This window comes from Electrona antarctica (assembly GCF_951216825.1).
Source record: "Electrona antarctica genome assembly, chromosome: 10".
Classification (NCBI taxonomy): domain Eukaryota; kingdom Metazoa; phylum Chordata; class Actinopteri; order Myctophiformes; family Myctophidae; genus Electrona; species Electrona antarctica.
In genome coordinates, this window is record NC_136791.1 from 29,931,453 (window position 1) to 29,949,277 (window position 17,825).

The window sequence follows — 17,825 nt, forward strand, 5'->3', positions numbered from 1 at the left end:
ATCGATAATTGACATCCCTAACGAAGACACAACAAAGACCGAACATCAGCAAAAGCACCACATGATAGCAGTGGACCCGGCCTCAGCGACGAACATGATTTTATGTGGCCACGCAATGTGGCCTCATCGCAGCAATGCATGATGACCTTCCACAGAAACACTCTTAACCCATTTAGACCCGAGGACGATTCTTAAAAAATGTCTTCTGAATCCTAAAAGTTTTCTGAAAAACCTATGTTTCTATGTCAGTGGTACTCAACCTTTTTCATGTCAAGGACCCCCAGAATTATCTGTATTTGGCCGCAGACCCCCATCTGAGAATATGTTGTTCCAGGGACCCCCCCATGCAGAAGCAAAGATTTGAGTTAAAAACGTTCACTCTGAAAGAATATATATATTCAAAGATTTGCGCCACATTTTCACGATCTTTCAAAAATAGCAGACCTACAATTTCTGTGAGCTTGTAGATCTACTTTTTTCAATAGCTAAAGTATAACAAAATGCTTTAAAACACCAAAAGGGGTTCCCGGCCAGAATGGGTTAAAGGTGGTTGCACACTGGACGCGTTATTTCGGAAAACCGATGGAGAAACGCAGCTAAAAATCCGAAAACGCGTCCAGGGATGTGTGGTGTGCAGGGACCTTTAGTCCTCGTTTCTTCCTGCTCTCCATTCCTCCTGTTCTATCGCTTTCATTTGACACATCTCTCATCTGCAGCTCACTGATAGGATGGGACAACTAGAAAAGACTGGCATCATATTTACTTCCCCTTAGAAAAGACGAGCACATACAATCGGAGGTGGAAAACCATCAAATTGAAGCTGATGGATTGGATTCTCTCTCCTTGTTATTGGATGAAATTGGCTTCTCACATGAACGTGTCTAAAGCTGGAGAGATGGAGAGACCTCTGTTACTGCACACTCTAGTAGTAGTCTATAGCAGTGGTTCCCAAACTGTGGTGCATGCACCCCTTGTGGTGCGCGAGCGCCTTCTAGGGGGTGCACGACATGAAAAGGCTAATGGTGATGCTATGGTTTTATTTTAAATGTATTAACATATTATACAAACATATGGCAAGTATATGCAGAATATAGCCTTTGCTGCATATATTATGCCATATTCAGGTTCATATGTGCATATATGTGGATAAATGGGAAATGTATGTCTCTATATAGCTTATGCAATTTATATTTCCATGTGGGGGGGTGCGTCAGCTAGGTCGGGAGGTAACAGGGGGTGCATGGCCAAAAAGGTTTGGGAACCGCTGGTCTATAGCAATGATGATTCTCATTCATTTAATGTAATGCATTTTAAGCTGCATGTTTTGTATGAAAGGTGTTATACAAATAGAGTTCATTAGTACTACTACTACTACTACCAATTAATCCTAAATAGTATGCAGTAATATGTAAAACAAAATTGTTCACTGGAAAGGCCTAACAGCTCATTTGCAATTGCATGAAGCAAGATAGATGCAAATAGCCTTTCTGCTGCTGTTTCCAACCTGACCTGATTCCAAGCAGGACGTTTCATAGAAAACAGCCACTGAAAAGGACTCCAGAGGGGAACGCTCAAACGGGCCCTGAATTGGCTTCGAAGTTTATGAGCCCGCATTAACATTAGGCTAAAGCAGTTGGGAATGACAACGATAATGGATTCACTGCGTACTGCGTAGACTCACTGCTTCTCGTAGCAATGTATGAATCACACACACAACCACGGAGGAAATACAGCCTTTCACCATAATGATGCGCCAACAACATCCATTGAGGCCATCATTTCTTTACAGGCAATTCTCCTCCGGCCTCAAAACCCATTAGCAGTGATGTGGCGATATGCTGTTCTTCAGATCCTGTTCACCGTGTCCAGAGAGCACTTTTAATCCATTTAGACGTTTCTATATTAGTGGTTCTCAAACCATTTCATGTGAAGGACCCCCAGAATTATATGTAATTGGCCACCAACGCTCATCTGAAAATATGTTGTTCCAGGGACCACCCCAGAAGCAAAGACATGAGTTTAAAATGCTCTGAAAGAATATATATTCAAAGATTTGCACCATGTTCACGATTAAAACAAAATAGCAGATCTACAAGCTCGTAGCGCGGCACTCGGTGCGTAGATCTGCTATTTTTCAATAGCTAAAGTATAACAATGCGTAAAACACCTAAAGGGTTTTCCGCCCAGAATGGGTCAACAACGGACCCTTTTCATATGAGGCGGGTGGAGAGCATCGGAAAAGAAATATTTATTCATACAGTCCCGCACACTTGACAAAATATGTTACCTTCAAATGTGCCCCCTCTCTCTCTCTTTGATCACGCATTGCTGCTGAGGTGGCGTGAACATTTTTTTTCTTTTAATAATGATTAATAAATGATTCATTAGATAATTATTCTCTCACAACTTACCTCGTCGGTTACCTTGAACCTTTTCAGCAAGGCCACAAACTTCTGCTTGAAGTTGGGTTGCTGTTGAGAGAAAATAAGGGGTGGGGTGTGTGTGTGTGTGTGGGGGGGGGGGGGGGGGGGGAGGAGGAGAGCATTATATTACTATGAAAGAGAAACTTCCGGAAGGGGTTTAGCGATGCTCTACATGAGAATGGGTTTTGGCATCTCTGGACTCTGAATTTAACCCCCTCTCTTCCCAGTCGAGCATCCACTGGATTACTCATTCAGAGAGCCGGTCCACGTTCTGAGTGCCATTAGAATCACTCCAGTGAGCACATTACATTCATTTACATGCTCATCCACATCCTCCTAATGGCCTGGACTAAATGGAACACACGGTTCTCTCTTTGCCCCTTTAAAAGCCCTGTGCAATGCAAACACAAGGCTCTCCAGCTAGTCTCACACTGTCAATGATTGACTGTGGGGTAAAACAAGTGTTACTTCTGGAGGAGGTATGAGTGGGGAACAGGCTCACCCGGGTCAGAGTAATAGTAGCCTCGGAAACCCAGACGTTTTTATTTCCAGGGAGAAAAAAAAGTCTGGGTCCGAGTCCACTTCAATTCGGCATAGAGTAGCACAAACATCACTCACTCTCTGCTGATTTCTGATCGTCTGCACCTTTGTTAAATTGACACACACACGCACACATATACACACACACACTCCTCTCTCTCTCTGTCGCTCTAATTAATTAGTCTCATGTCACGCAGCTGCGCATAGTTTCTGCCGGCGGATCCTGCCGGGAGCTGCCTATGCCATAAAAAGCATAGGTGAGTTCCAGTCTAGAGTAATAGTAAGAGAGTGGCGACACTAGCGTTGACTCCCATTGTAACAATGGAATGCGGACGTGCTCAATCTCAATGGGATAGTTCCAGCCATAGGAGCAATGTTTGGAACTATAGCCCATAGGCACCCGCTTTGCGGCGAAATCAAAGCGTGTCGCTACTAGAAGAGGAGGTATGAGAGGGGAACAACAGGCTCACCCGGGTCATGGAAGTGGTACGGATCATTTTCCTCCGAGCTTTCTTGGGCTTTCTGACCTCGTCGTCCTCGTCGTAGAGGTCCTGGAACACCACCAAAAGGAATTACATTACAGCAGTGGTTCCCAAAGTGGGGTCCGGGGACACCTAGGGGTCCTTGAGGGAGTTCCAGGGGGTCCCCAGCTAAATGATAGTTTGGAACCAAATGGACCCTTATGGGTCTGTAACTCTGAGAGTGTACAAATGGAACCAAATGGACCCATTAGGGTCCATCTGTACACTCTCAGAGTTAAATTAACATTGATTATACAATATAAATTGGGGGTCCCAGAGATAGAAATGCCATTAAATGGGGGTCCGTAGACTAATGCATCTCAAACTGGGAGTCTTATGGGGGGGGGTCCCTGGCATATCTTTTCAAATGGGGGTCCGCGGGTTTATTAGTCTCAATTTGGGGGTCCTTGACATAAAAAAGTTTGGGAACGCCTGACATACAGTGCGTATTTGCATGGATGCACAGTGGTGGAAAAAAGTACTCAAATGTTTTACTTACAGTAAAAGTATCAATACTGCACCGTTGGAAGGTAAAAGTCCAGAATTCAAAATGTACTTGAATAAAAGTACAAAAGTATTGGCATTAAAATGTACTTAAAGCTGCTATAAGCAATAATATGTCAACATTTTTATGACTTTTTTTCTCTCTCTTTTTTGGTTTTCAGACGGCCAGCAATGGGTAGAACGCTCCCAAAAAGATGTAGTCTCTGTGACAGATCTAGGGGCCGCAATCTGCATTCAATTTTTTTCCTATAGAAGCTTTGTCATTGGTCGATTTGCCTGTCTACTTCCTGATTGGTTAGTCATTGCGATCTGTTTGTTTTTTTCGACCAATGACAAAGCTTCTAGGAACATCTTTGAATGCAGATTGCGGCCCCTAGAATGTGTCACAGACTCAAAACATTCTGGGAGCGTTTTACCCATTGCTGGCTGTCAAAAAATAAAAAAATAAAAATCATAAGAATGTTGACATATTGCTTATAGCAGCTTTAAAGTACCAAAAGTAATAAATAATAAATGAGTCGCATCGCAACGCATTGTGACCTTATTTTCAAAAGGTCAAAAGGTAATAAATATTTATTTTATGCTTTTTCCCCATGCACATCTCTTGTTAACTCTACAGATTATAAACCTTTAATTTTGCCAGTCTGCAACTTTTCATAGCCAGTAGTCAATGTGAAATAAACATTAGAATGTTTTGTTCTCATGCACGTTTGAATGCGGCAAACACAATTTCACAGATGTGTTGATTAAATCAACTAATCAAACAAATCGACCAATTCTACTACTTGTAGCCGACTATTAGTCGGCTACAAATTAATTTAGTCAAGGACAACCCAAGTTACTTAACCCATTTAGGCCTGACCTCAACATTTAAAAAAAATCTTCTAAATCCTCCAGTTTTCTGAAATAAATATTTTCACGATTTTTCAAAAATAGCAGACCTACAAGCTCCACCGAGTGGCGCGCTATGAGCTTGTAGATCTGCTATTTTTCAATAGCTAAATTATAACATAATGTTTAAAACACCAAAAGGGGTTCCCGCCCAAAATGGGTTTTTTTTAAAAAAAAAGAAAAAAAATTACAATATAAAATCACTGAAAATGTAAAATGAATGAAAAACAAACATCAAGACTGTCTCTGAACAAATGCCTACATGTTGTAATGAATTGACAACAGCATTATGCCAGTGACATAATGGGACACATGGTCGTGGCATGTGTTCGGCTGATAATACTTCATCTGGAGTGGTTGCATAATAAGCCACAACACGCATCTTTATTTGGCTTCATCCGGCGAGTCCCATTGAGATTCATGGCGCACACACGCACACGCGCACACACACACACACACACACACACACACACACACACACGCACACGCACACGCACACGCACCTGGCCGTGCACCGCGTCATCACTGGCCTCCTGCTCCGACGAATAACTGTCATCGTCCTCCTCGGAATAGTTATCCATGTCAGGGGATCGGTCTGAGGAGGAGACGGAGGCGCACGTCAAAACACAAGCAGGGACATGTTCACAGCTATATCAAGCACACACTACAGACTACACCGCTTAACAGACTCGACGGTATGAGGCATAGCAGATCTACAAGTTCACAGCGCACCACGATGCGGCGCGTTGTGAGCTTGTAGATGTGCAATTATTGGCAAGCGACGCCCGTTGTATGATGAAAAACATTTATTCCAGGTACACTTAGCTTCCCAAGCACCACGTGAAACGGTGACCTACATTTTACAGATGCCGTGAAATCATGATCCAATAAAGACGTTTTTTTTTTGCTTTACATTTTTAGATCTCTTATTATGTTGTAATGCATACAAATGTAATGCCATGTACACTCATGGCCTTTTAATCTCTTGAATGAGGCCAACGAATATTTTCAACTTATTCTATTCATGTGTGTAAAAGAAAAGTGAAAACTGAATTTCCCTACGGGGATTAATAAAGGTTCAATTATGATTATTATGATTATTATTAGTATTATTCACTGGCACTGCTCAGACATTCAAATATATTCATGAAATTAATTATATAAAATTGGGACAAATGTGGTGAATGTATAAATACATTATTTTTGTTCTGAACAGTTAAATATTTAGTTTGCTAGCCGACACATACAATGAAATGCTTTTTCAAATGCAAATGAGTCTGTAAAGGGCTTTTGGGAAAGCAATGAATCAAAGCTTATTCCATATTTTGAAGAGCTTTTCCAGCCGTTAGCCGTGTGAGTTTTCATTAGTTTGAAGTTCAAACACTCAAATGGCCTAGAATTCTGCAGGCTTTGACAAATTGGACTGCAGCAGCTGACAAGGCCAGCTGACAGAAAACTCAGTTCTTTTGATAACATGAGTGAGATTATATATCTCACATTGCGGGTGATGTGCCAGTGAGTGTGCGATGTCGAACAATACGTTCCGAGTGTCTTCTCGCTGTGAAAGACGTTGTTGTGAGCTTGCAGATCGGATATTTCCACTAGTGTTGCTAGCATGACAAAGTATATACGGCTTAAGTGGTTAAGGATCAGTGGAAAGAAAGATAAACATCTTTCTTTCCCTCTGAGTGACACTGTTCCAATACTTGGTGCATGAGTTCATCTGTTATGTTTTAGCAGACTCCTTAATAACAACCAGACCGGGGAGGGATCAACTCCGCAGGATGAAGGCATGTAAGCCTGTCCCGATCACGCACCGATACCTGCCCCCCCCCCCCCTTCCAGAATTAGTCCACTGAAAGGCAATATGGGGGACGGGACGGGGCTCTCCCAATGAGCATTATAACCACATGGGTATGCTATTCTGCATACCCATGGCCACATACGCACTATTATGGGTCTGGGATTAGTAAAGTATATTCTGCTCTTGGACAGGGTGGAAATAGGAGCTGTGTGAACGAGCGGGAACAGAGGGGCCTGGGCAGGGAGGGAGAGCTAGCTCTGGGATGGAGACTGAAATTACACTCTGTGGGCAGGACAGGACTTGGCTTGGGAGCCTGGGTTTTTAGAGGCAAGGGCTCCCAAACCTTTTTAGCCCCCCAAGAGCCAAAAGAGAAATGAAGACGTTTGTCCAGGACCCAAACTAGTGAAAATAGTGAATAGTGAAAATAGCAGATCTATAAGCTCACAACACGTCACTACGTAGGTACCCCACCTGAGGCTTTGGTCTTGCGTCCGGCCTGCCCACTGCTGTCCTCGTGGTCGATGGGCTGGCTGGACAGCGAGAACACGCTGATCTCCGCCACACGCACTGGCGCCTCCTTCACGTTGCTATGGAGACCGAGGATCTGGCCTCCGTCTGTCGGGTGTTGCATCACCTGGACACGCAAGCCAACGACAACGTGTGAAGTTTAGGGCGATTAACCCCTTATAAGACCCGAGACCTAAAAACAGTGTCTTCTAAACAGTTTTCTGAAAAAAACAATTTTTCTATTGTCAGTGGTTTCATGTCAAGGAGCCCCACAATCCTATTATACAAATGAAAACCTGGTGTCTGGACACACAGAGTCCACTGGGTTTACAGAGGCCATTTCTTAACCGTTCGGACGCGGGGCGGCTCGCCGGAACCGGCCCGGCCCCTGGACGCGTTTCTGGGGGTCTGGATGTTCCTGGGACACGAGGCGGCTCGCTGGAAGCAGGAATCCTTCCTCCACTTTGCGACGCGTGGCTCTAGGATGAGTGGGCCGAAGGCCCGCGAAATTCTAGTTATATATATTTAAATTATTTATTTGGCCGCCGACACTCATCTCAAAATATTTTTGTTCCAGGGACTTCCAGGAGCAACGATTTGAGTTAAAAATGTTCGCTTTAAAAATATATATATATTCAAACATTTGAACAACTGTTCAACAAGCTTGTAGCTACGTTAAAAGCTAAGGTGACACATCATGCATTCCAAGTCTTAATGGACCAGGGTTGTTATGGGAAAACAAAACAAATCTACTCAAACAAATGCTGCGGTGTGGAGAAACGGCAGCCTCAAGACCTCAGCCTGTCAATAGTTAAGTGTTCTTGACGGCATTATCCATTCTGAAATAAACAACTGTCAACATGACTTTTGATAAATGAAATATATTGTCCCTCAGTTATCGGAACTCTTTCAGCTGTGTCCATCAATTTGTCAAGAGTGTTATGTTGTTGAAGTGGAAACGGGTCTCATGCAAATAGAAGTTGTTCAACAGACAGGCAGGGCTGTAGTAGGAATTGATTCGCTCTCTTCACTGTAAAGACACAGATCTGACAGAGACTCGGATGATCTTTATTATACTGATTCACTTCACGCCTGCAGAGATTTATGTACCCGAGGTTGATGATAAGTTTACAGCTATGCACTCGATGAATAAATAAATCTTCACTCCTGCTGCACTGCTTTCAGCACTTGGCTTCACCGTGAGAAAATCCAGATTGCTTCAAGCATCGATTCAAACATGGTTTGAATGAATAATTTAGATCAGAGAAGAACTTTAATTTTAGCACTAGCCAGGGATAGTTTTACTAGTAGAGCACTTGATTGTAGAGCCCGACAGGCATATTTTATTATATTATATCAAATAATTGCATATATTTGGGCCTAACCGGCCTGCTGAGGGACTAATTTAGCTCAAATGCTGGCAAGGGGCAACTTGCAGGACTCCATAGTGAGTGAGGCCAGTAACCGACTTCCTCCCACTAAATGTCCTGTCATATTCAAAACAAGGGCACATGAGACCTTATTCTGTGGCTGATGACAATATAATTACCCTCCGGGCTACAATAACGAACAATCTGGTCTTAAACATAGAAGCCTGTGGCTTGTTCACTGCTGCAGCATGCATGAGAACAGCCGTGTGGACCAAGGACATTCTGAATCATAATGATGTGTTACTCTCGTTTTCAGATGTCAATCAAGGCCCACCATGGGACCGTGGATGGAAACTAGCTGCGCACACGCACACGCGCACACACACACACACACACACACACACACACACACACACACACACACACACACACACACACACACACACACACACACACACACACACACACACACACACACACACACACACACACACACACACACACACACACACACACACACACACAAATTCACTATAATTAACGTCGGGTCAGTGTTATTTGTGCTTGTACACTTGCATGCACCATCTAGGTTCAGAATCTGTGAGCTCTTTTGACACACATATTGCATATCGTGTATAGGCATTACACGACCAGCATTTCACACAAATGCTATTAAATATCGTGTTCAATGTTCAGAACATGGTTGAACACACTGTGTCCACTTGTTTTAGAGAAAGGAATATACTGCATATAACGAGCTCCAGATGGCCCTGAAATGTCACATAACACAGCATGTGTGATCAGCCTGAATCATTTAAAAAGGATGTGCGACACAGGAGGCTCTCTCTCTCTCTCTCTCTCTCTCTCTCTCTGGCAAACAAGATGGATTCATAGACACTAATGACTGTCAGTCAAGCATCAGAGAAAGGCCAGAGCGTAAGCACAAGCTCAGCAGGCAAAATTATGTTTTGCTGTCGGGAGGAAACCTAGTATGTCCTTTTCAGAAAATGGATGAAAAGAAAAGACTGGTGCTCCTGTGGATCTAATGTAGTTATTATTTAGTCACAAGCTCCTCTTAATACGTTTTATGAGTTCAATATTTATAAATGGTAAATGCTGCATTGAGTGCATTCATATAGCGCCTTTATCCAAGGCGCCTTACATAGATGTGCATTACATTCACCCATTCACACACACACAGCAATTAGGGGTTCAGTGTCTCAAGTCAAGACACTTCGACACTAACTCTGGGGGAGCCCCGGGTTAGAACTGGCAACCTTACGGTTTCCATCCGGCCACTCTACCCCTGAGCCACCACCCACAGAGATACATAACCACTCTATACCACTCTATATACCACGCCACATTAAAACTTCTCTTCAAAAAACACAACAAAAAAACCTTCACAATGAGTTTGTAGATCTGTGATTTGTCAAACAGCATGAAAGGAGTCCTTCCACACTATAGTGCTGGTTCCTAAACAATTAACTATGTAGGACTGTGATGTTTAGATACTATCATTCCATTTCTCGAGATTGAGGCTTACATTTTATGTTATATCCAAGACCATTGCGGTTTTATTGAAGATACTTCTGAACATGTCTTCTATTTCTAGTATGACCACTTAAAATAACTAGCATCTAGCACTGAAAATAGCAACTGCGACTGAAAATGTTGTGATATTGTAGATTGGCTATTTTCAGCACAAGAGATGCTCCTATAGTAGACAATATAGATATACCGGTACTGGCTGTTGTGAAATGCCAATTACTGAAATTAGTCATGGCGACTGAGGACTTTAATCCATGAGGTCGGCTATTCTTGTTACTTTTGTATGACGGGGTATTAATCTACAGAGGGAAAAATGGTACACGAGGCATCCTCAAATGGTCTGACAATAAAAAAAAGAAAGACGCATATAGCAAATTAAATTCATGCCTAGACCCCCCCCTCCCCCCCAAACACACACACACAATGGCTGTGCAGCAGTACCTCTGCCATGTTGATCACTCCCACCGCCAAAGTCTTGTAGCCCAGGATGGTGCGATTCTTGTAGCGCTTCCTCCGCTGCAGCATGATCTGGAGGCGGTTGGCGTCCCTCTTCAGAAAATGGGGATACTACCGACAGACAGACAGACAACACCGCAGCAAGATCAACAAAAGGGCATTACAATTCATAAACCTAAACATGTTCACCGTCTAAACGATCGCTGGAGTCGTGTTCTCTCCTCCGCGTCATCAGTGCCCATATACCCTAGGTATGAGCCTTTCTCCGTGTCCCTCCTAGGGTAGGGAGGGACACTCACAAAAAACATGCAGTAATCCTGGTCTCTATACTGCCTTACCCTGGCCAGCCGGGGCACCTGATTGAGGGGAAAGGCACTGGTTGGAATAACCGTGTTCCTTCCATGCGCTACGTCCAACCAAACCAGGGAAACTCCCCCCTGTCACGTGAAAAGAAGCGGCTTGGACTCCTCATGCAGTGAAGGAAGCATGAAGTTAGTCCATTGCTCTCCCCAGGTTGGCAGAGGTAGTGTAGCAGCGACCAGGATTACATACATACAAAAATTGCGGGAAAATAATTATACTAAAAAAATAAAATAAAAAAAGAACATAGGACCAACACTTTTAAATAGTTTTAAGGAGAGCGTTGACGAGGAGCAACTCAGACAGTTTAAGCCCAATGTTTACAGACATTGGGCTACCAACTACTCCCTTCCAAAAAACACTACAAGAGCATCAAATCTCGTACCGCCCGTCTCAGTAACAGTTTCTTCCCGCAGGCATGCAGTCAGGCTGCTGAACAGCTGACCTTGAGCTGTATTGCACTTGTCACTTTACTCTGCACTTTCTTTTGTTTTTGTGTTCTTTCTTTTGCACTGTTTACACTGGTGTATATAAGACAGAGTGCTCAAAGCAAAATAATTACATTGTATTTATATACGACAACGTTTCGATGTTTCAGTTACATCTTCGTCAGGTCATGACGAAGATGTAACTGAAACATCAAAACGAGGGAACACAGACAAAACAAATACCTTGAACTTATGTCAATATGCACAAGATGCAACTTCTTTGATCAAATACATCAAATACATAAATCAAATGTTTACAGACATCACAAGTCAAACCTTTTATTACATTACATCACTCATCTTTGGGAAAGTGCTTGTAAAGGTAGCTATGAATTTTAAACATGTTTAGGCATGTCGAGAAACTAAAAGGGACCATGCTGCTTGTGCCGACTCACTAACTCCTGACTTTGTTTTTAAAGGAAATTCCAAAAATAGCCAATGTACAAGGTCACAACACGTCGCACCGTGAGCTTGTAGAGACGCAATTTTTGACCAGTGACATCGATTTACGACAAAGTATAAATTAAGCACATGCAACTCACATAGTCACAGTTTACCTCTTTAAAAAAGAAACTCAACCGTTGAAGATGGGCCGTAGAAACCAATTGGCAACATTTCATGTGCCATGAATTAAAGTAAATAAGCACATTTATAGCTTATAGGCGTTGTGTGTGCATGTACGTATGCTTCTTTAGAGTGTAATGTCACTTATTTTGCTTTTACAATTAAAAAAAAAGAACGGAGAGTCTTATAATAGGAAACAAATTGCCTGTAAATGATCATATAAATGGCAATAAACAAGTTCAAAAAATAACTTAGGCCAGTAATGCTTGGAGCACTGGACAATGGCAATTATATTGAAAAATCATTTCAATTCACAGTTCATTTCAAAGAAGACAGAAAGTTTCCATGCATACAGTAGCACACAACGGTCAACCCTGCAACTCAGTTCAACAGTTCTTGGTCATACAGTTCCAGTTGAGCTCCATGCCAGTCTGTATTACTGTATGTACAACACTTAACACCATCAATCTTTATAAGGGAAACTCAGTTACTCATTTACATAGTACAGTACATATCCGTCAGATTGTCAGGCAGCCTAGCCAGAGCTCAGAAAAAACAAGCAATCAGTGCGGCCGGGTATGAACTAAATCGACTACAATGATCCTTCCACAGCAAAATAAACAATTCCTCCAATGGGAAATTAATAATCCGATTGCACAAAACGCTGACTGGCTGAAATATTATGTATGCAATGAACCACAAGGTACTGCATATGCTCCTATACCGTTTCCTGATTGACAGCACAATCCTTCACCCTATATTTTGATTCATGATTTAAATGTGCGCTGTGCACATTTTCCATCTACGAATAATAAACTGTTTAAGAATGTATGAGAAATTGAGAATATAACCATGCTTTGCAGATCATTTTTTTAACATTGATTGTAGAGTCTACGCATCAAGCGGTAAATATAAACCGGGCTCTGGTGAGGTTACTGCTTGCCGTGCAATGTTTGTGTAAAAAAACAAAAACAAAATGAGAAATTGTTCCAAAATTCAAAAACCTACGGGATGCTTTGGAAGTATCGTAACTAGGGTTGTCCTGATCGGATCGGGTGATCAGAAAGCGGGGCCGATCACGTCATTTTCAAATGATCAGAATCGGATCCGGAGCCAAAAAACGTGATTGGGACATCCCTAGTATCAATATTATATCCATATCATGAAATTAGACTGGATATTGTTTGTGATTTGGGATATTGTACTATTTGTGATATGGCATAAACGTTTTCTATAAAATATAAATATCGGATCGGGAAAACTCGGTATCGGCAGATGCTCAAAATCAAATGATCGGAATCGGATGGGGAGCAAAAAAATGTGATGGGGACATCCCTAATTGTAACGTTACTTGTAGGATAGTGGACTAAACATGAAATACCAAGGTTTTTAACACCTTCCCTCCCAATAACCAGTTACACAAGTTATGTTTTCATTGTTTAATTCACGTTAATACGTTTTAAGTCATACAGGGTTTCGATCGGACAGAGTGGGATAGGTGACACGTTTTGATGAGGACGTCATCGCAAAAGCATCCGTCGCACTGGCATGCAAAGGGTTCTGGGAAATTGAGGCCCAATGCATTGCGTTGGGCCTACAAGCTACAAGCTCGTAGCGCGCCACTCGGTGGCGCGCTATGAGCTTGTAGATCTGCTATTTTTCAATAGCTAAATTATAACATAATGTTTAAAACACCAAAAGGGGTTCCCGCCCAAAATGGACCGCAGTCAAACTGTTGACAATGTTTTGCTTTGTTTTGTTACCTGTAAGGAGAAGGTGAGCTCTAGATCTGTCTCCATTAGGCCACTGGGTGGGAGAACGTACTCATTTGATCTCAGAAGCCTTTTGGAACCCTGGAAAGGAAGGAGAAAAGGTTCAGATCATAAAAGTACTACATTCAGATTTTCTTTCTTTTTATAAATATGTGCCATTATATGAGCCATTAGCAAACAATCAACCCGGCAAGCATCCTAACAGTGACATCCATTTACTGGCTTTTGAATCCCAGAAATGTTGTTTGTTTCTCAATGTTGCTGCAGGCATTTTGAAATTATTGGCTGTGGCACCCGATTATTTTATTCATGAGATAGTCAGAGTCAGATGCTTTATTGGCCAGAGAAAAGTATTTGGCCCGTGGGAAATTGTTGTCGAAACCTTACAAACCATTAAAAGGAGGCCACATCTTTGACGCATGGCAGCACACCAGCCTAGTCCACAAACGTCTTAAGTGTTCAGACTTAGTTCACGTAACTAAATAGCCTTGCACTTATTGTAAAATAAGATTTGGGGAGCACCACGGGCCAACAGGGATATCCTGTATCTGACTTTAATACCCCGGAGAGAGAACCATTAACCCATTTTGGGCGGGAACCCCTTTTGGTGTTAGCATTATGTTATGCTTTAGCTATTGAAAAATAGCAGATCTACAAGCTCATAGCGCGCCACCGAGTGGCGCGCTACAAGCTTGTAGGTCTGCTATTTTTGAAAAATCGAAGAGCTATGTTTTCTGAAACATAGCTTTTTCAGAAAACTGTCTGGATGTAGAAGACATTTTTAGAATCTGATCTCAGGTCAAAATGGGTTAATAGTCTGGTCTTGCCGGCAGGACATCAGAGCCTAATGCTGCTGGCTTGACTGGCAGTGTAAAGAGCTGTTTGAATGGTGTAATAGATACAGAAACAGTTGAAACACGTTGGCGTGCACTGGGGATCATTACAGGAAGCCAAGGGAGGGCTATAGCCTTAATTCAACTGACCACTGATAGTAATAATAATAATGTAGCTGACATTAACCACGTTCGACCTGACGTTCCATATTTTGGGCCTGCCAATGCTGCCATTAAATGTCCAGACATTTTCAAACACGGCAGACCTACATGCGGACAGTGTGTCACATCATGACTCGTCTGAGTGGTTAAAATTCCATTTAGTCCTTAAACAACATAAATATAGGCCTTGTGTATTGTAGCCATGGTTACAGTGAAAAAAACTAAAACTAAAAACTAAGTGAGTGGTGCTGTACTGTACTGTACTGTACTGTACTGTTGCACCACTCAAAAAATAACAAACCATGTAACATTTTCAGAGAGTCAAGTCTAGTGAAACCAAAGCTTGTTTTGTTAAATACTTCTGCCCCCCCCCCCCCCCCTCCCCCCCTTTTCATATCTACAAAACATGTTGACAATGAGAAGAGAAGGATGACTGAAAATCCTAGATATGGACAAGATAAGCCTCCATACAAGTGAAAAGGAGCCAAGAACCCGTTCATCTGTACTAATGAGGCGCTGAGGGGTAGAGGAGGAGAGTCACTGCCCACAGAGCAGGCATATAACCCATTTGGGACCCACACCAGATTCTACTAAATCATGACAGTTTTCTGAAAAACCTTATGTTTTCTATATCAGTGGTTTTCAAACTATTTCATTTCAAGGACCCCCAAACACTATGTGTTTGGCCGTAAATATGTTGTTCCAGGGACCACCCCCTTCCCCCCCACGCTACGAGCTTGTAGATCTGCTATTTTTCAATAGCTAAAGTACAACATAATGCTTATTAATAAAACACCAAAAGGGGTTCCCGTACTGAATGGGATAAACAACCATGCTTCAATTAAATAACACCGTCAGATCAATCAGCCACGAGGAACAGTGGAGCGCGAGCAAACAAAGCCATAAGCGCGGCCTCACATAATCCGTTTCCATCTCCAGATCATAGTGGATGCTGGCAGATAAATAGGTATCGGGTCAGAGTATCAGGAGTCGGGACCTTTACAGGGGCCGATACAGATACTCCGATACCGGCAACTCTACTGTCGCAGAATATTGAACATAACCTCTTAAACAACTACCATATACTTTGTCAAACGATAGTATGATTAGTGAAAATAGCCGGTTTATCGTAAAGACATTGGAAAACAAATTCCAAAATAGGGTTGCCAGGGTTAACGTGGTTAACAGAGTAAGAATCACAATTCCCAAAAGGATGAAGTCCAATATCAACCATCCGTGTACGACAGAACAATACAACAATGGTGTTCTTCTCCAGTCAATACTACAGTGTAACAGAAGCACAGAGCAGACCCTTACGGGTACATGTTTTACACTCAGCATTTTGCAGCGTACAGAATCTGCATCTCTGCCAAGCAAGCCTCACAAAATATTCAACCGTTACATAATCTCTTGTCTATACATCATGGCTCAGTCAATATGCTGCGATGACGGAGCACGTTGGCAATAGCCTTGACAGTATCTACAGTGGATGTTCTGTGCACAGAGAACAGGGGGTGGGGGGGGGGGGGGCTAAATCATGGCGGGCCAACCTTGTCACTAACTGTAGGGGCCACAAAGCCGGGCCTTGTATAGCGCTCCTTTTCTCAAGCTTAGTAGCTAGTACAATGAATCAAGGAACAAAAGCCAAGTGCTCTCAAACTGCCTGACATGCATTAACAATACGGAGCCTTGGCGCGGGGAGGGAGAGCTTGGACTCGTTGTCCTCTCTCTCTCTCTCTCTCTCTCTCTACCGCTGCAAGATTCTTGACCGTCTCTCGGGGCTTGACGGGAGTCTGCAACAACCAGTGGTGGAAAATAACTAAGTACATTTACTTACGTACTGCAATTAAGTACAGTTTTGAGGTCTTTTTTTTTTTTCTTTGCCCGAGTATTTCCAATTTCCAGTACCTTTACTTCTACTCCACTACATACACACACATCTCGGAGGCAAATATTGTACTTTTAGTAACTAGTTACTTTGTAGATTTTGATTACTATTACAAAACATACATTAACCACTTCGGCCCACTTCGACCACTAATAATTTGAAAATCTATCGATCGGCTATTTTCAAAAGATTTTCTGAAAACTTGAAATGAGACATTCTGCACAGTGAGTAATTTCTACTTTTGGTACTTCAAGGACATTTTTTATGCCAATACTATTGTACTTTCACTAAACTACATTTTGAATTTGAATTTTCTACATTGTCGTATTGATACTTTTACTTAAATAAATGCGAGTACTTTTTCCACCACTGAAGATTCCTGACCGTCTCTCGGGGCTCGATGGGAGTCTGCAACAACGCCTCCCTTCTACCCAGCTCCAAACGCCTGTGGGAAAGCCTTGGCAACACCACCAGTACCCCACCACTACTACCCAAGTCCACTCTCAACAATATCTATTTTAAGGATGTACAATTCCCTCTACATGGGAGTCCAGTCTTCACACAGATGAGACATGAGATGATTCAGGGTCAAGGACTCCATGTACTGTATGACTACTGTGTTAAATAGATTTAGATGTTGGGAGGGGGGGACGGGGGGGGGGCATGCACAATACACACGCACGGCACAACTGTATCATATCGAAGATGTTAACGTTAAAGTGCTTTGGACAGTAGCTGGAGGAGCAAGGGGGGTTTCTTTACACTCCGGTGGCAGGACAGGCGGATGTCTCGTCACGACCTGAGGCTCCCCAGTCCCACGCAGATGAAAAGGGCTGAGTGCATACTCGTGTTGCGCCCATGTAGTTAGCAGAGCACTCTGCAGCAATGGAGCATGTGTGCGAGAGATAACAGATTGGTTATCAGTCAGACAGGTTGGTCTGAGGAGGAGGCCTGTTGGGTCTGGCTGGGATAGCGTGTTCCAGACAGTCTGTAATGTGGCAGACTGACACAAGGGATGAGTTGCCCAGTGGGAACAAGCAGCTTCCAGGAGACTGGAGCTATACTCTCATCATCATCTTCATCATCATGATCCATCATTAGAGATGTCCCGGTATCGGTATCGGAAAAGTATCGGTATCGGCCCTTTTTGGTCATATCTCCAGTCTTATATTTCTGACCTTGTGCCCCCCT

The 17,825-nt window shown here is 42.7% G+C and overlaps 1 protein-coding gene across 2 annotated transcripts in view; it reads right to left on the bottom strand.

The window, feature by feature from the left end:
• Positions 1-17,825, bottom strand: part of LOC306931334 (phosphofurin acidic cluster sorting protein 2-like) — a 76,857-nt gene that overhangs the window by 26,824 nt on the left and 32,208 nt on the right. For both annotated transcript variants that reach the window (XM_079512686.1, XM_079512685.1), the window contains 6 exons: positions 13,743-13,832; positions 10,553-10,678; positions 7,155-7,317; positions 5,383-5,474; positions 3,434-3,514; positions 2,412-2,471 (listed from right to left, as the gene is read on the bottom strand). In XM_079512686.1, coding sequence (XP_079368812.1) covers positions 2,412-2,471; positions 3,434-3,514; positions 5,383-5,474; positions 7,155-7,317; positions 10,553-10,678; positions 13,743-13,832 — 612 coding nt within the window. The remainder of the gene's footprint in view (positions 1-2,411; positions 2,472-3,433; positions 3,515-5,382; positions 5,475-7,154; positions 7,318-10,552; positions 10,679-13,742; positions 13,833-17,825) is intronic.